This window comes from Pteropus medius, unplaced genomic scaffold (assembly GCF_902729225.1).
Source record: "Pteropus medius unplaced genomic scaffold, Ma_sr-lr_union100, whole genome shotgun sequence".
Taxonomy (NCBI): domain Eukaryota; kingdom Metazoa; phylum Chordata; class Mammalia; order Chiroptera; family Pteropodidae; genus Pteropus; species Pteropus medius.
This window is the reverse complement of record NW_024344370.1, coordinates 14,946,442-14,965,733: the sequence shown is the minus strand read 5'-3', so window position 1 is coordinate 14,965,733 and position 19,292 is coordinate 14,946,442. Positions and strand designations below refer to the sequence as shown.

The 19,292-nt window shown below is 35.2% G+C and overlaps 1 protein-coding gene and 1 pseudogene across 4 annotated transcripts in view; one reads left to right on the top strand and one right to left on the bottom strand.

The window, feature by feature from the left end:
* Positions 1 to 19,292, bottom strand: part of FCHO2 (FCH and mu domain containing endocytic adaptor 2) — a 105,190-nt gene that overhangs the window by 2,934 nt on the left and 82,964 nt on the right. For all 4 annotated transcript variants that reach the window (XM_039870194.1, XM_039870197.1, XM_039870195.1 and 1 more), the window contains exons 19-24: positions 18,181 to 18,310; positions 13,556 to 13,667; positions 10,404 to 10,559; positions 9,973 to 10,105; positions 6,933 to 7,132; positions 6,167 to 6,231 (exon numbers count right to left, since the gene is read on the bottom strand). In XM_039870194.1, coding sequence (XP_039726128.1) covers positions 6,167 to 6,231; positions 6,933 to 7,132; positions 9,973 to 10,105; positions 10,404 to 10,559; positions 13,556 to 13,667; positions 18,181 to 18,310 — 796 coding nt within the window. The remainder of the gene's footprint in view (positions 1 to 6,166; positions 6,232 to 6,932; positions 7,133 to 9,972; positions 10,106 to 10,403; positions 10,560 to 13,555; positions 13,668 to 18,180; positions 18,311 to 19,292) is intronic.
* Positions 9,503 to 9,621, top strand: LOC120608315 (uncharacterized; annotated as a pseudogene).

Sequence of the window (19,292 nt, the reverse complement as noted above, 5' to 3'; positions counted from 1 at the left end):
TGAGCGAAACTATTCATTACTATGCCAAATTCATGAAATGTATAAACAAATCACTGTCCTATATCCAAAGCAGACTTTATTAAGTGAATCTGAATTTTCCTTAAGTAAAAATCTTAATTGATGCTTCTCTTTGAATTAGTACAAATATCAGAGGTGTTGCTATTGTGATTCCTATGCTATACGAAGTGTCAAAAGAGAAAGAAGTCAATGAGGGAGGTCAAAGGGAAACTCTAGGAAGAATATGAGTAGGAATAAAGTCAAAAGGAAATGACTGCTGTGTACCATGCTACAGGGGTGGAAGAGGGGCAAAAAGGAACGACAGCTAAGACTGAGAAGAGCTATATCGACATTACTATTTTCTATTCACCTTTCTTTTAAAAATTTAACTGGTCTAACATCATGTGAATATATATTTCTGAGGTGCTTTCTTTTCAGTATAACCATTTATTCAACAGACTTTGCCTAATAGCATGGAAGAAACAGTTAAATAACTGAATATGATAAATGCTACAAACAGTTAAATAACTGAATATGAGAAAAAGCTAAATAACTGAATATGATAAATGCTACAAAAGAGCTCTCAGAAGCCATGGGGCACTAAAGCATATAAAATAGTGGGGATGACAGTGTGTATTTCAGGCAGAGGTAACTACAGGTACAGAGAGGGGAAACCTTAGAGAACACGATGCACTGAAGGGAATTGCATCTATACGAGAAGAACTAAAGAAGGAGAGTGGCAGAATGGTAGCAAAGAATAAGCTCTAAATGTCTTTACATGCCAATATAAAAAATAACCATAGGGAGCCACCAAAGACAAGACAAAAACATTTCTTCTAAGATCCGTGTCTTAGAAGGGGTGAGGGGCACAAGATGCGATTTCATTTTCTTAAACAAAATGAAAGCTAATAAAATAGGACTCTAGGTGACAGGAAAAGAGGATCTGAATTAGGCTAAGGAAAAGGAATCAAGAGCTGAGAAAGGAGAAATCTACTAGGAGGTTATCAGGTCTCTGCTTGGGGAAAGTGGACAGAATTGCTTGCTAAGTAGCAGGAAGTGACAGTCTATGATTCTTTGCATGGAAGTTGAACATTACAGAGAGAAATCTAGAAGATATCATAACCTGATCCACCCTACAGTACTATGTCTGGTGGCACAGATCACCAGGGGAAATTGCTGCCTAATTCTCAACCACAGTCCAAGCCTCCTTAAAACTTGTACAGTTCTTAATACACAATTCAATTCTGTGAAAGTTCCACCACAGGAGCAGAGCAACCTCCTTGGCAATCCTTAAACTTTAGATTTCCTGTCCCTCTTCGGAGCGTAAAGCCATAATAGAAACAGATTTCTATTTTACGGTATTCTAATTTGGATATTTCCTTTTAAAGGCTAACCAAATCAGAACCACATTTATAAGATTTTTCCAATTCCTCATATAGACATCCTGATACCTGAAGAGTAGAGGGAAACTATTAAAATATCTAGTTAGAAAATTTGTGTCTCGTTTTTGAGAGAACAAATTCCCTTCTTGGTAAGCATTTACAATAGCATATGGTAAATGTTTCATTAAGTAGGGGGAAAATACATCATTTTCTTGCTTGCTAATTGGTCTTAAGCTCTCAGTTCAAGTAGGATTTCTGGTTTACTTCCAGTTTTAAGTAGAAATTTCAGTTTTGTCCCCCTCAAAGCCATATAGCTACAGTAAAAGTCAGTACAGTTTGGCTGCCTGAACATAGGCAACCTTTAAGTACCAAACAGCAACGAAGGAACTAGAGATTAGCTTGGTTATTTTATCCAATATGTGGTTCTCTAGTAAAAGTCTGATTCAGCATGGCAGGTATAAATGAACAGACACTACAGATAAGTTTCTGGCTTTTATGCAGAAATATCTATGAGAAAAACTGATAACGTTTTATGTTTTGATCACATAATGCTTAAAATGTTCAAAACAGAAAAAGCTCAGCAAAACTTGAAAAGCTAAAAAACCTACTTATTAGGAAGTTAGTGGAGGTTAATTCAAAAGAAAATAATTCTGCTTTGAGTAAGGGAAAATGCAAATAATTAATATTATAAAGACTTGACTGTCTTGGCAATTATGTTCTAAATTGAGTTAAGGCAGATACTAGGAGTGATCAGCCAGCAGAGACTTTCCCTTTGCACTGAGAACAAAGATGCAGACTTGGTGGGAAGAGCCAATTAACTTCTCCTAAAAAAAAATTATCACAATTGAAGGCTGTTGATAGTCAGGCTTCCCCCGCCCCCCATACAATACAGTATAAACTTCAATATGTAAATTAGATGTAATTTCAATGTTGATGGAGTTTTAATAAGGGGAAATGACCAGGAAAGGTTCTCTTAGGAAGATAAAATAGGTAAGGGGGCTTTTTAAATTTATTGGGGTGACCCTGGTTAATAACATTATATAAATTTCAAGTATACAATTCTATAATGCATCATCTATATATTTTGTTGTGAGCTCACCACCCAAAGTCTAGTCTCCTTCCATCACCATATATCTGACCCACTGCCCCCTTTTCCTGTGGTAGCCACCATACTGTTGGACTGTGTTTGAGTTTGTTCTGTTTGTTCATTTGTTGCTTTCTGTTTTATATCCCACTTGACTGAAATCATGTTTCATGTCCTTTCCATTTGACTTATTTCACTTAGCACGATACTCTACAGATCCATCCATGTTGTTGCAAATGGCAGTATTTCATCTCTTCTATGGCTGAGTAGTATTCCACTGTATATGTGTACCTCTTCATCTACTCATCCATTAATCGACACCCAGGCTGCCTCTGTATCTTGGCTACTGTAAATAATGATACAATGAACATATAGATTCACATGTCCCTTCAAAGTGTTTTGGGTTTCTTCTGATAAATACCCCAATGTGGGATTATTGGATCCTTCTTTGTCTCGTTATAGGCTTTGTTGTAAAGTCTATTTTGTCTGGTGTAAGTATTGCTACCCCCAGCTTTTTGTTGTTGTGGTTTCCATTTTCATAGGATTATCTTTTACCATTTCTTTACTTTGTCTGTGTGTGTCTTTTGAACTGAAGTGAGTCTCTTGTAATCACACGTAAGGGTCTTGTTTCTTTTTATCCTTTCAGCCATTCTATCTTTTGATGAAAGCATTTAATCCATTTATATTGAAAGAAATTGTTGACAGATATGTAGCTATTGCCATTTTATTCATATTTTTTCTTTTTTTCTTAAAGAAGTCCCTCTAACATTTCTTATACTACTGGTTTGGTGAGGAACTCCTTTAGCTTTCTATCTGGGAAACTCTTTATCTGTCCAATTCTAAATGATAGCTTTGCTGGGTACAGTATTGGTTGCAAGTCCTTGCTTTTCATCACTGAACATTTCATGCTAATTCCTTCTGGCCTACAAAGTTTCTGGTGAGAAATCAACTGACAGCCTTAAGGAAGCTCTTTTGTAGGTAACTAATTGCTTTTCTCTTGCTGCTCTTAAGACTCTGTTTTTTAACCTTTGGCATTTTAAAAATTATGTCTCTTGGTGTGTCCTCTGGGTTCATCTTGTTTGGGACTCCCTGTGCTTCCTAGGCTTATATATCTATTTCCTTCACCAGGTTAAGGAAGTCTTCTGTCATTTCTTTAAAAGACTTAAATCCCTTGCTCTCTTCTCCTTCTGGTACCCCTATGATGTGAATGTTCGTACACCTGATGCTGTCTCAGAGACCCTTTACACTATCCTCATTTTTTTAGATTCTTTCTTGTTCTGATTTTCTGCTACCTTCTAAATCGCTAATTTGATCCTCTGCTTCATTTAATCTGTTGATTTCTTCTAATGTATTCTTTATTTCAGTTATTGTATTCTTTATTCTAACTGGTTCTTTATGTTTTCTCTCTTTGTTAAAGTTCTGATTCATCTGCTCTTCCCCTAAGTTCACTGAGCATCCTTATAACAATGTTTTGAACTCTGCATGTGGTAAACTTTGAATTTTTTTCTGAAGCTTTGTTCTGTTCTTTCATTTGGGACATGTTTGTCTCCCCATTTTGGCTGTCTCCATATGTATTAGGGATCCTATGTCTCCTGGTCTTAGTAGAATGGCCTTATGTAGTAAATGTCCTGTGGGGCTTAGTGGAGCAATATCCCTGGTCACCTGAGCCAGGAGCTCCAGGTGTGTCCCTATAAGGGTTGTGTGTGCCTTCCTGTTAATGCGGAGCCTTGGTTGCTGTTTGTACATCAATGGGAGGGATTGCCCCTCAGGATGACTGGCTACAAGGACTGACTGGTGAATACAGTGGAGGAGCTGTTGCGCAGGGGCTAAACTCTATGGAGCAGGATTTGCTGTGGCGGGGCTCTTGTGCTTTCCTAGTCTGCCCCCTGGGTGTGTTGTCCTCAGATATGTCCCCAGGAGATGCTCTAGCTGGGCTGAAAGCCACTGGGTGTTCCAGCCCCAGGGGCTCCAGGAGGGGCCCTGCCACAGTCTGTGCCTTTCCTGGGGTCACCTGGCATAAGCCACCAAGCAATTTGCAGATGGCCACCACCGCACTGAGCTTCAAGGTGCCTTCAGAGGCCAAACTGCAAGTAGAGGCCATCTGCTGCTATTTCTGGGCTTGGGGCTGCTCATCAAGAGGTAGGGGGCATGTAGATGCCAGATGATGATTGTTTGGGTTTTATGAACCTTTGAGAGATTTTAGGAAAGTCTACAGCATGAGCCAGGTCAGGCCATTTGTATGGAAAAGCCACTGGAAGCAGCTTGGGTGGGCCTGGGTCTTGGAATCAGGGCAGAATGACCAATGTTAGCCAGGCTGATAGAGAATCGGATATGGTGGCCACCTGTATCTGTACATTGGGAGCAGGGAGGACTCAACAAAGAGACAATGTATTCTGTCAGCACTTCTGCCTAGGAGAAAGTTGCCCTTCTAGTCCTTACCCTGAAACCAGGTAATTCAGCACCTCCCTATATGTCTCTGGTTCCTTTTAAGCTATTGCCCCAGCACTGGAACTCAGAGTGTATGAGTCCGTCAGTGAGTAAGTCTGTGTGCAGGCCCTTTAAGAGGAATGCCTGGGACTCTAGCTTGCCTTCTGTCTCACTCAGCCACAATCTCTGCTGGTTTTCCTAGCCAGAAGTTATGGGGATTTCTTTCCCAGCATTGAAACCCTGGGCTGGGGAGCCTGGCGTGGGGCTGGAACCCTTCACTCCTCTGGGGGGTACCTCTGCCAAGTCAGCCCTCCTGATTTTTAACTGCCACATGCAGGTATGAAACCAGCCTATTCTGTGTCTCCACCTCTCCTATCAGTCTCAATGTGACCTCTTCTGTAAGTCCTTAGTTATAGGACTTCTATTCAGTTAGACTTTAGGCGATTCACAATGATGGTTGTTCTGTAGTTTAGTTATAATTTTGAGGTGGTGGTGAGAAAAGGCAAGCACAGTGTTTACTCATTCTACTATCCTGACCAGAAATCCTCATTGTGGTTTTGATTTGCATTTCCCTTACAGCTAGTGAAGTTGAGCATCTTTGCATATATCTATTGGCCATTTGTATGTCTTCTTGGGAAAAGTGTCTGTTCAGGTCCCCATTTTTTAACTGGATTGTTTTTTTTGTTGAGTTGTGTTCTTTATATATTGGATATTAACCCCTTATCAAGGTACTGTTTGCAAATATCTTCTCCCATTTGGTTGGTTGCCTTTTTCTTGTGTTGATGCTTTCTTTTACCATGCAGAAACTTTTTAGTTTGATGTAGTCCCATTCATTTATTTTTGCGTTTACTCCATAAAGGGGTTTTTTAAAGCCTGGAAGCTTCTACATGATTTCTGGGAAGTCAGGACCACCCCATTAATAGTGAGCTAAAGAGTATGTTAAATCAGTTTCAATTAGTTATCTAGCTGGAATAGTTCTTCAAATTTACTTTATTAGGTATTCTCTCAATGTATAAATATTTACTTAATATTTATAAAATTACAGCAAAACAAATTCTTTTTCTTACAGAGAAGGCGTATTCAATCTAGAGGGAAAAATGTGTTCTGAATCCTAACTGGCCCATTCTTATTTAATGTATTAACTTCCACCTAGTGGTCAGTTCTAGAACTGAAGGCATGAAATTCCAGGAGAAAACTTTCAATAAACATGCCTAAAAAAATCCATTTACAGTGACATCACATTATAAAAGAAACAAAAAAGGATACACACACTTACCTCCATTTTCTGATTTTTCTGAAACACCAGGCAGTTTCCAAAAGGCTTTCATCTGTTCTGCATTCCTATAATAACAAATATCTTCAGATTAAGTGGCTAGTATTATACCTTATATATGGAAGGCATTCAATGTGTTTTAAATATTTCAGTTATAGTGCTAAATTTACTTTTGAGTATCACCTCGTGAAGATGTTTATGGTATAATGTAAATATAATGCTGTTATCTTTCTCAATTAATGGAATTTTACTGAATTGTGTAATTCTTATGTCTACTGGTCAGAGAAAGGAAAACTAAATGTAGAGGCGTTCCTCTTAAACAGCCTGCACACTTTTATTATGAAATGGTGAAGCAAATATAAAGAATAGTTAGAGGCCATACTAATATGATCAGGAGAAGACAAGAGAGGTAGAGATAGGAGTAGTTAATACTGCTACACACTAATCAGACAGATGTTCCTATGGCTATGCTAAATGATATATTTACCTCTATAAAATAATTATTATAATCCTTACTTTTAAAATGGAAAAAAAAAAAGTTTAGAGAGGCTATGCCATTTGCCTAAGGGTAAAGTTGCCTTGAATCATTCAAGTCTGGGGACAGCAAAATTAGTTTTATTTTGCACTGAGGCTACTGTAGCTGGACTAGTAAAATGAGCACATTTTTATCACATGGTTTCTATGGGAAAATGAACTAAAACTTTTCAAACTTCTAAAAGTTGGGGACTGAAACAAATTTAGCAGGAATTCAGAAATCTAGTTAATTTACCATATTGCAGGAGGAAGAGACTGCATGTTCGTGACTCCTCCATTCACTGGTACCACCACCTGTATGTTGGAAAGCACACTTGGTGCCACCATAGCTTCTGGGTTGTACTTATAATCCACTCTCACATCTGTGGTGCCAGCACTACATTTCCAATATGTTGCAAGGTTTAGAGGAGTGGACTGAATACCATTTGATGATACCTTTAAAGAGAAAAGACAATTATTTGGCCTGAAAAGTAAGTTGTTAATGACATATATACATGGACACAGGAGCTCAAAGAATCAAAAATAATGAGCTGTCTCTTACTAGGCAGAGTAAAGCAGGCTCATCTCAAAGGAATAAGAGTCACTCTCAAAGTTTAATTACCTACGTCAAAATTTCTGTGGCATTTGTTTAAAATGCACACTCCTCTGGCTCAAAATGCAGAAAATCTGATTAAATAGTTTAGATACAGGGCCTACATATGAGCCATGCTATCAAGTGATTCTTATTTATGCATGGAACATTTGAATACCTCTCAACATAGAATTCTAAGATTATTTATGAATTATAAAAATTTAGATTTAAAACAGAAAATGGATGAGTCATCATGAAGTTCTAAAAGCCTGGAACTGGAGTACTTCCAACTTCAAATGTCTAATTTTAATTATGACCCACAGTAAACAGTACAATTCCTTCTACTTCAGCTCCCTTGCTCGAATAACTTCTTTTCAATGAGACCTATACTGATCACCCTGTTTAAATTTACACTAAAAATGCAGTTTTCCATACCTTACTCAACACACTTTTTCCTTTTTCCATACTACTCATTTTCCAACAATATTATTTACTTCTTGTGTTTACTGTCTATTCCCCCATTTTATTTCCAGCAATTAGCAAGCACTGAATAATAAAGTTTGTTAAATGAATATTTGGAAAAACATTTAGGCCAACTTAACTGGCAGGAGCACTTTTTTTTACTCTATTTCCTAGAAACATAGGCCATTTTATTAAAATTGCCCTATTAAAAATTCAAGTATATGAAATAAGAAATTTATCCTTTGGCATTCTTACTTTCCACTGTTAACATCATGATACATATTCTTCCATATATGACTTTTTAGTCATATGTAAACATGGATCCATTTCATTCTTTTTAATTGCTATAATAATTCATCTAATCAATCTTCCTCTGTGGATGTGTTTTTAGGTAGTTTTCAAACAATACTGCAGTGAATATCCTTTGTACCTTTTTTGTTTGTTTTTGCCTATTTGTGTGATATCTAGAAGTGGAATTGCTGAATTAAAGGTTACACTTACTCAATAATCTAATAGAACTGCCTTCTAAGAAACTCATATTAAGTTGTACTTTTATTAATAAGTGGTCACAACTCTCATAATAGAGCAGCCTTTTATTTCTGTCAATCAGATGGGCTAAAACTGTTGTCTGAATATTCATTGCTCTGATTGCTACTGACATGGAGCATCTTTTCATAAGTTATCTATTGAGTTATTCACCTTTCCCTTACTGATTTACAAGGGGTCTTTAGAGTAATAATTGGTCTACTGATGTCTTACAAATACTTTTCCTTCAGATTAAATATTGATTCTGCTAAGGGTTTGTTACAGCCAAAAATTTTATACAAATTTATTTTTGTGTTAAATGTCTCTCTCCTTGCATGGCTTCTGGGTTTTGTACCATACTTAAAAAGGTCTTCCACACTTTGAGATTTAAAAATGTAATAAGTACATATGGACACACACACATATATACCCATAAATATACATATATTCACCCATAATATAGTATCTTTATGGTTTCATTTATTATTATTAAACCTTTAATACATGTGGATTTTATTTTGGTTAAAGGTTGCAGTTAGGGATTCAGCTTAATTTTCCCCCAAATCTCTACTTTTGGATACTGTACACTGTTCCATTGATCTGGCCATCTACTGTTGTGCCAGTTCTAAACTACTTTAGGTACTGTCGCCTTATAATTTTCCCATTAAAACTAAAACATTACTCCATGTTACTGTTTAAAACACTTATTAACTTACTCTTCTAAACTTAATCTTTCCAGAGAACTTGAAAAGGACTGTCAAGTCTCCAAACACAAATGCATAAATATCTCTACTGGGTTTCTAATCAGGATTACATTAAATTTATAAGTTAATTTAGAAAGAGAGAAACTTTTAACAACATAAGCCTTCCTTGAATGAATTATTCCTCTCTTACTATTTTCAAAGCAGTAGATATTGTTACATTTCTTCCTAGTTTTTTTTTTGTTGTGAAGATTTTGCTGCATTAGTTTTCCTGATTGTTTTGAAAGCTATTAATTTTTTAAACTGACCACTTTACTAAATTCTCCTATATCAAATAGTTTTTTAGTTGATTCTCTTGTTTTCCAGGAATATAATATCACCAGTAATAACTTTGGTTTCTCCTTTCCAATATTTAATATCACTTTTTTTATTCTCTTGTCTAATTATACTAATACATCCAGAAAAATCTTCTATGCTAACAAATAATGGTTGTCCTTGCCATTCCTGACTTTGATTGCTTTAGGTGTTTTGTTATTAAGACTGATGCTCTACGGCCATGCCACCCTGAACAAGCCCAATCCCATCTGATCTCGGAAGCTAAGCAGGGTCGGGCCTGGTTAGTATTTGGTTGGGAGATCACTTAGAAAGAGCAGGTGCTGTAGGCGTAAAATAAAATAAAATGTAAGGGATTGTAAGCTGACAAGGTCCTTGCAATCTGTGAGGTCAACCAAGGGTCGCCTCAGCTAAAAAAATAAAAATAAAAAAAGACTGATGCTGCTGGTCTCTTCGGGTTAAGGACACATTCATGTATTTATATTTACTCAATATTTTAATCAGAGATAGATGGTGAATTTGTTCAAATTAGTCAAAATCTCCATGGGCTTAACAGATTTCCTAATTTTGAAACATCTTGGCATTTCTGGAATGAACATCATTTGGCTATGACATATTATTCAATAATCTGCAAGACTATTAATATTTTAATTCAGAATTTTTTTCAATGACAGGACACTCACCTGATACTTTAATACATCTACATTATAATAAGAAGCAGCTGGATTTTGCTCTGACAGTTTCTTGAGGTAGACAGTAACAGCTTGCATGTTCATCCAAAAATCTTTTGTGTTAGAATCACACTGTGATGGATCACTGCATGTATAAGAAATATTTTTGTTATTTTTGACTTTATCCTTTACTTCTGTGTAATAATTTGGTGACTTGGAAAAGACTACTAGAAAGGAACCAAAAGTGGGAGGGAAAACTAAAGAAAAAACATACAGAAGCTTGCCTAAACAATGAGATGATAGGCAGTAGAGAAGGATTTAACAATAATTACCACCAGCACCAAAAACAAAAAGCCAGCAGCAGGCCTGTTCAATCACAATAAACTTTAGTATTGTCTTCAGAGAAGGAAAACTTAAAATTCAGAACAAAAGAGTACACAAACCTGAACACAAGTTGTGCATTTGGAAGGATTTGCTCTAGTCTGCTGATATTTTTCACCCTGAAGCACAGCACAGCTGGAGATGGATTGCTAGTGAAAACTTTAATAATTCCACTTGGAAATGATATTGTCATGTCACCAGTGATCTTCACAATACACCTGAAATTGGGGATTTTAAATAGTTCACATAAGCTGATTTAATCTCCATTTAAGGCATATTTGGTTTAAAAGTATTTAATCATAATTATGGATGAATTATTTTTCAATTTAATTATAAAAAAAAATCCTATGAAATGGCAAACTCAAATTAGCATCATCTTTTCCCAGATTTAAACTCCGAACGCAAATGCAGGCACAGTGATAACACTCCTCTACTTGCTTGCCAAAACCATCCCTTGGCTGTCCTGGAAGGTAACATAATCTCCAGTTGCAGCTATTTTTCCCTCCAGACTCCACAAAGTACTGGGCCTCATGGTAGCAGTGGTAGATGTCCTCCTCATTGCTTCTTCCTACTCTATATTCCTTCTTTCTTCTTAAAAACTACTGGCTTCTTTTAAAACTCATACCATTGAACTACATTACTTGCTGGCCCATCCCTTTCAAGTCATCTTCAACATTCCCTCCCATTTTCTGAAAATTTCAGCTCTTGACCCACTGTTAGGGGTAGTGGTTCAGAGACAGACCATCCTAATTTTTAGTGATTTCAATATTCACACAGATAATATTTTCAATACTTTGGTCACCTAGTTCTTTATCCCCTTTCTCTAATGATACTGTCTTCTAGTCTACCTCATCCAGAGCTGAACCAGACTAAAGAAAGACAATCACACAGCCAAAACTCTCAACCAGGCCCCCTTACTGTTACCTGACAATTCTACTACATTCCCTAGCTCTTTTCATACCTTCACCTTTTCCCTCTAACCTGCAATATTCCCTCCTCATACAACCAATGACTTGACTTTAAACCTTACTGAGAAAATAAAATCAGAAAAGAACCTTCTCTCACTACAAAACTTCTAATCTACCTAACTCTGTATCCATTCCTTTTGCTTTCCTTTCTATTTCAACTATGATTAGTCTATGCACCTAAGGCCAATCCCATCACTTCTGCACTGAAGTTCGTCTCTTCTTACATACTGAAGGACTTCACTCATGCAACTGTCCTCTTTCATACAGGTTCAATTTTTTCCATAAATATTGGATCTTTCCCATCAGCATAGAGACACGCTAAAATGAATATAATCTTAAATGCTAAAATAAAACCCTCCTCTGATTCTATTCTCTCTCTCCTGCTGCCCTATTTCTATGCTTCCCCTTAGAGCAAAATATCCAGAAAAAGTTGTCTACGTTTGCTCTCTCCAAATATAGTTGACTATTATTTGTATCATCTCCCGCTCCTGAACTCCCCTCCAAGCAGGCTTTTAACTCCACCACTCTGCTAAAATTGTTTTTATAAAGGTCACCAATGACTTCCTAACTGTCAAGGGTCAATTCTTCTTGACCTGTCAGTGGCATCAGATATAGCTTCACACCTTCCTCCATGAAAGGGTTTATTCACTTAGTTTCTGGGATATTGCTCTACTGGTTCTCTCCTCACCTCTCTTGTTGCCTGCTGTCTCAAACTCCTTTGATGGATCATTCTTGTTTTTCCTGTTTTCTAAACTTTGAAGGTGACCAGAACTTAGTTCTCATCAAATCTCTACTGTCTAAGTATTATATACAAATTAATGACTACTAAATATTTATCTCTAACCTGAACCTATGTCTTGAACTCCAGAATCATGTATTCATCAACTCAACTCCACTAAATTGTCTTAATAAAAGTACTTCAAACTTAGCAATCTACTCTCAGCAAATCATGACAGCTGTTTTCAACACATTCAGAATCTCATTACTACTTACCATTTCATCTGCTAATATTGGTATTAGCTAATATTGGTATTAGCAGATGAAATGGTAAGTAGTAATGAGTCACTATTATTCTTAATCTGGACTTCTGTGGTTAACCCTCTCTCTTCATCTACTCTGGCTCCTTCCAGTTTATTCTCTTATATAGACACAGTATCACAGTACTCTTTCAAAAACATAAGTAACCTCATCACTCCTCTGCTCAAAAGCCTCCGTTGACTTTCCATCTCACTCAAAATTAATTCCAAACTTCTTATGGTCTACAATGCCCAACCTGATCTGGTCCTTCTATGGATTTATCTTTGAGTACACTCCGCCTTGTTTACTTCTACTCAGTGACCTGGTTATTTGCTGTTTCTTGAATATGCCAAGCATACTTCTACTTCAATCCCTTATACTCATTAGAATCTGCATAACTTGTTTCTCAATGTCTTTCAAACATCTGTTTAACCTCCAAAAAGTTTTTTCTGATCATTCTATGTACAACAGTAGCCCTATATTTTAATTCTCCATCCCCTTATCCTGGTTTTTCTTTCTAGCATATATCTATACCCCTACTTTCCAAGAGTAACATTATTCATGCACTATACATTTGGTCATCTGACATTTGAGCACTTACTATGTGTTATAAGTATTGAGGATACTTCAGTAAACAAAACAGAGTTCTTCTCTCCTGAGCTTGCATTACTATGAGAAAACGAATCAAACTTTCTCTCACAATAATGTAAATTTATAAAAGAGTCTTATACATAGCAAGCACTCAAACATTTGATGAATGAATGTATGCTGAGTAAATAATATGTTGCATAAAAAGTAGGGGTGGTCATTTGCCCAATTATCATTTTCTTAAAAGAAGGTTAAACCAATCCTGCCAAGAGTCTCGGATATTCAACATGCATTCTAGGTCTCCCTCACAAATGTCACACTTTCGCCAAAGACATACATTAGGCCAAGATTCAGAGTTCTATCCCCATCTAAATCATCCTGCTCAATAAATACGTCAAGCAACAGATGTCATGTTGCTCATAAAGCTTGAGCAAGAATGTAAATAAACTGGGGGAAAAAAGCCATCAGTATTGCTGATTATAGTGACTTTTAAATTTGAAAGACAATCCCTAAATGACTGTTTGATAGCCAAAAGCAGATAAAAAACAGAAAACCCTAATAGATACAGAAACAAATAGAACTCTGAAAATTTACCACCCAGCCCCCACCACCCCCGACAAACACATCTTTTTAAAACTAACTTGGTAGGATCTGCTCCTTTAAAGTAAGCATTGACAGATTCTGTAAGGGCGACTGCCACAGGTAAGGTGTCCTGATTTCCAAGGCTGACAGGACTGGGACCTCGTGACACACCTAGAATACATACAATCCATCTGTTAAATCCTACAGAAAGATATTTATTAAATATTAAGACAGGTAGATTCACAATGTTAGCTTGTCACAAATGACTATTACTGGTTCCAATGACACCCCAAGTATAAATCTGGAGGTTAAAAAATATAGCATAAAACAAACTGGAACACAAGTCAAAGGGCAAAAATATCAGGAAAACACATCACAATGACTTTTGTTTTAAATGTAATGACACAGAAGGGTTGAGTTAAGGAACGTCGGAAGAAAAGTCCTTCACCTGAAGAGCTAAAATTACTAAAATATGGCTTCAAAATCATTCAATTATTAAATTCTTTCAGGTTCAACCAACACATACGTCAAGACATTAAACTGGATTTTTGTATTTAAGCTACCTCTATCCATTTGCTAATTCTGAGTGGTATATTTCACACACTACTCATAATTTTCTTTTACCTCTTTTTTGTCTAATACTTGTATTATATTGCCACATTACCTTGCCTCAATAAATGTAATATTTTTTATAACATTCCTGACATAAAATTCACTCAGATAAGACACTTTGAGTCAAATCATAATAAAGCATAGTGCTTTAAAAGCAGAATAAAATGTAAACAAATTTAATCTATGCATGTGTTCAGGTTTTGGGTTTTTTTGTTTTGTGTAAACAAAGTACCTGATTTATTTCATAATAGAAATATCCCTCAAAATGCCTTTTTCTTTACACAAATATATTTTTCCCACTTATGCCTTACCACTATCACTACTGCTACTAATTGGAGAGTGAGGCATTTTATTTAATATGTGATACAATTTGTAAAAGTAAGTCAACAGGACAGTTAATTCTAATTATTCATTTTTATTTAAAAAATGAGTAACCTAGGTCAACATATATCTCTGAAATCTGAATGTATGCTTTTGTGACATAAATGCTGCACAATAATCATAGCCATCAGATATTTTTATTTCAGAGGTGACTACTTATTGTAAAAGACAGAGTTACTTTTGAGATAACTAAAGGATTCTGACAAAAATCAGAACTGGCTTTCTCTGCCTTACAATTAAACCTGAGATCCTACAGTGAAAAACATCTTGTGTTAGGCTTAGAGGCTGGGAAGATTTTGTAGTATTTGAGATTTTGAAGGGATTTTGATTTAGAAGGTTTTTCATAGTTAGAAAAATAGCACATTGACTAAAAATACATGAGAACAAGAATTGCTGCTTCTAGGCCATTGGGAAAAGCAAACCCCCACTTAAGACAATTTAAAATTTCATGTGAAAATTTAAACAATATAAAAACTTATTCACAAAATCACAACAGCTACTTTACTAGCCACTAATATGTGCCAGACACTTTGCTAAGGAGGGGTGAAAAAATAGTGCCTTTTTGAATATGTAGCTTTGCAAAGCAGGAGCATAGTTTATTGGTGAGGGATGGGCTGGAATGATGAAAGGAAATGAAAATGAGTCCAGAGAAGTGTTTATGACTCAGAGTATGCAGGACCTTTAATTTTATCCTTTTGGCACTAAAAACTACTAAAAATATTTAAGAGAAACATGATTAGGTTTTTCATTTAATAAGATCACTCAGAACACAGAGTAGGTAGGATCCAGGATTGAAGAGAAAAATGACTGTTGGCGAGGATTCAAGTTTGGATCAGGTGAGATGATTTAAGTGAAAGATAAGGTCCTAATCAAGAGGCAGCTGTTTTGGGAATGTGTGTAAGAAAAAGTTAAGTGAAAAAAGCAGACTAAGTATAAATTCACTGATTAAAATTATGCAAATTATACATGGCTGTGCACTGGGAAAATGTCACTGTAAATTTAAATTAGTTCAATTGCCTTTTTAAAAAATATATTGATCTAGAGTGCAATTATAAATTCGGGAAAGCCTATTTTCAGAAAAAGATAAAGGCTATAATAATCTTATTGATTTTTTTCCCTTAATAACCTACACATAGGGGTATTTACACATGGTCATGGGTAATGTTAATGTCTGCTAACTGCTTTGACATTAAAGCTCAAAAGACACCTACAAGGTTATTTTCAATTAATTTGGGCATATAAAATGAGAATTCTTGAGATAGTTTCCCTATAAACTATTAGGCCCGTTGTTCAAATACTGGCAAGTAATGAAAATAAGGAAAAAAACTCAAATCCACTGAACATTTTGGCATATCCCCTTTTGTATCTTCTATTTCTTTCAAAGTTATATTGCATGCATAAAAACTGACAACAAATGTGTACTTAAGTCCCTAAAAAAAGTCTGCATTTATATTCAGAATTATTCTTTAGAAATAAAAAATTCATTGTATTCTTTATAAAGATAGTTTGCATTCCAATTTTGGTTTAATTGCTCCACATTTAAACAATTGTATGTTTCAAAAAAAAAATGTTGAGGGTATGGGGTACCTTCCTGTAACAGTCAATGGATATTTTTGTGGAATTCCTTTTGGCTCAGGAGTTACAAGAGGCTCACTCCCAACTATTTCCTATCTCTGTGCCTCTAACTTCAACTCACTATATGCATGGTTTTCGTATGACAGCTTTTGCTCTGGTAGTTTAGCTACTGAAATTATTTTTTAACTGACATAGTGTTGCTGCTTCTTTTCTATCACTTTATCTCTAGTTTTGACAGTTTAAGATGTGTTGATATTTCTCAATGTTGAGAGAAGAGCAGGGAGATGGAAGACAATGCAAACATATTGTGTTTTTATAATTGGAGACTTGATAGCAATGGATTCTGTATAGCAACTGGACATAATTAGTATAAAATTGAGATCGTTAAACCTTAGAGTTATTCTTGATTTCTGAGACACCATACATTGCTGGAAAAGGAAAAATTAGATAAAGTATTTTAGGTACACTTTAGAATCATTAGTTAACACATACATTTGCTTTCGATATACAATACCTTGTGAAGTCTCACAGTGCTTTTCAATTTCAGAGAGTGTTCCAATCAAATTATCATCTTCTATCATATTTAAATAAAACAAAATATTGCAGGAAAAGATATTCAAGAAACAAGAAGAATCAAAAATTTGTATCTCAACACAGCTGAATGAGCACCATGATAAAGAGAGAATTTTTAGGTAGATTTAAAGAACCTTTATTGTACAAAATCTACATACATCCTGCCTATGTCATTACTGTCACCTACTTGGTTCTCCTATTGCCCACACTGACTCAAACGAAAAACATATGTACCAACTCAATCAAAAGTAAAGTTTACATCACAAAAAGGAAAACTTCTGAATACAGAGATAATGGAAAAGCCAATTTTGGTTTAGACTACCTGCTTGATTTCTAATAGGACCCATCTATGTTCTTTATGGCTAAAATGTAGATTCTGCAGAAACGAATTAACAAAACCACATATACAAACAAAAAATAAGAATAAAGTACTGTTAAAACAAAAAGTCAAATTTTAAGTTTTTCTTTTACCTTTATGTAAACAATATATCTAAGTTCATAAAGATATGTAAAATAACGTATTTGGACATTTAGAAATCATTTTTTACCTTATTTTAGCCTATATTACTTATGCCATTTTTACAATGGCCAGACACAGAATACACATTTCTCCCATGTTGAGTTTTGACAAATAAAATTAGATTTATAATTAAATCAGCTTAATTAGGGATGTGATTCTCAAACTTAACATGCATCAGAATTACCTCAAAGGCCTATTCAAAGATTGCTAGCCCCACTCCCAAAGCTTAGTTTAAAAGGTCTGCATTTCTAATACGTTTCCTGGTAATACAGACAGATGCTGCAGGTCCAAGGACCAAACTTTGAGCACTACTGACTTATGCTTAGTTAATACAAATCAATGATTTACATTATCAAGGATAAACCCATTACTACTTAGAAGCACAGCAATGGGGACAAGTTATAATTTTGATGAGAAGCTGTTGCTCCTGAAACAGCTGCTTTAAGTGTCTTTGTACTTTGTTTACTGTACTAACAAAAAGTGAGAAAGGTAATAAGAATTTGTAGGAAGAATTGGATAAAGGTAACAAAAAAATCTCAAGCAAAATCTATATGTAATACTGAATGTTTGATGAGGTTTAGGTTTATATAGCTATACCCTAATATCTACGTTTAAATCTTTATGATTTAAATTCTTGTAGGAAAAAAATAATTCATTGCAAGCATAAACCTCTTTCATTGAATCAGTTGTTTTTAAAACACAGACTTTCTTAGGAATGCAAGTATCAATTCAGAGTAGAAAGGACTGTATTATATTTTGTCTTCAACTACAGTATTTATATTGGTCAGTAGTTTATAAATTTGATGTACTCCTAACAGTGCCAACCATGCTTAAAATTCTCCTATTCAAATAATATAAACTATGAAAAAGAAAAGGAAAATGTGGCTCGTTTGATAATGCCAGGAGTGTTTCCAGAAAACCAAAATTTCTAATGTTAAATTCACCAGCCCATTAAAAATATCAAAAAATTCAGCCTGATCATTAGATTTTAACTTTCACATGTAATTGATGATAATCGCTTACCTACTGTTGGAGTGTTGGCAGCACTTAATGAAGCAGAAGATGAGATAGAGGAAGAACTTTCTGCCCGGGCTAAAGGAGCGGCAGGAGGTGGGCTGGTATTGGAAGTTACAGGTGGGCTGAATGGCCTGGGCTTAAAAACAAAAAAGTTATCAAAATGGTAAAATAATCCCTCTGTTATCAAAAAAGATTTTTAAGTATCAGGTAAACTAAACTAAATTTACTGTGTGACTTTCTTATAACTCAAAATTAGAGATGCCACAGGTCAAATAATTTTTGAGAATATATTAAAAGCTGAAAAGGCTATTTTTACAAAATGCTGTCAAGAGAATTTCCGTACATAAAACATTTTCTGTATTTCAAAAAGTATGCTTTAGATTCTCAGAAGTTAAATGTTTAAACACTATGAAATCTTTTCACAGACACTGCCAAACTGCTTCCCAAAAGGGTTACTGACTTTACCAGTCTGCCTATAAATACAAGAAAATATTTCTCTGCACCCTTGCCAGCAGTGAATAGATGAGCCACAGAAGAGGGCGAAAAAATTTTAACTTTTAGCTAATTTGATAAAAATAAAATTGGCATTTTTCCTTTTATGAGTTATATGTATTAGCTTTGTCTGATTTAGTTTGGCAGAGGTCTTAGTATTACCCGAGCTTTCAATAACCCTTTGCTTTATTTGCTGCAAATAGTTTTCTCCCTAAATATTGCTTGCCCTTTTAGTGTTTACAAATCTGTCCACATTTTCCTTGGTAATTCATTTTAATGCTTTCTCACTGAGAAAGTTAATGCCATGCAAAGGATTTGAGAAAATGTTAATCCTACTAGTTAAACATAAAAACAAATATAAAAAATACTTTCTAGTTAAACATAAAAACAAATATAAAAACTATAACTCCAATTCATTTATCTTTTACCTTGGTGAATGAATTTTTTTCCTTCCAAATTCCTACTTGTTCCAACAATACATTAGCAATACTTCCTGAGGTCTTTCACTTTTTAGAATAAGGCATATTTAGCTTAATTAAAAATAATCTTTTCCTGCTTATAAAAGTATTAAGGAAATACAGTACTTATTTAGTGCCTACTATGTGACAAGCCATGGCGTAGGTACT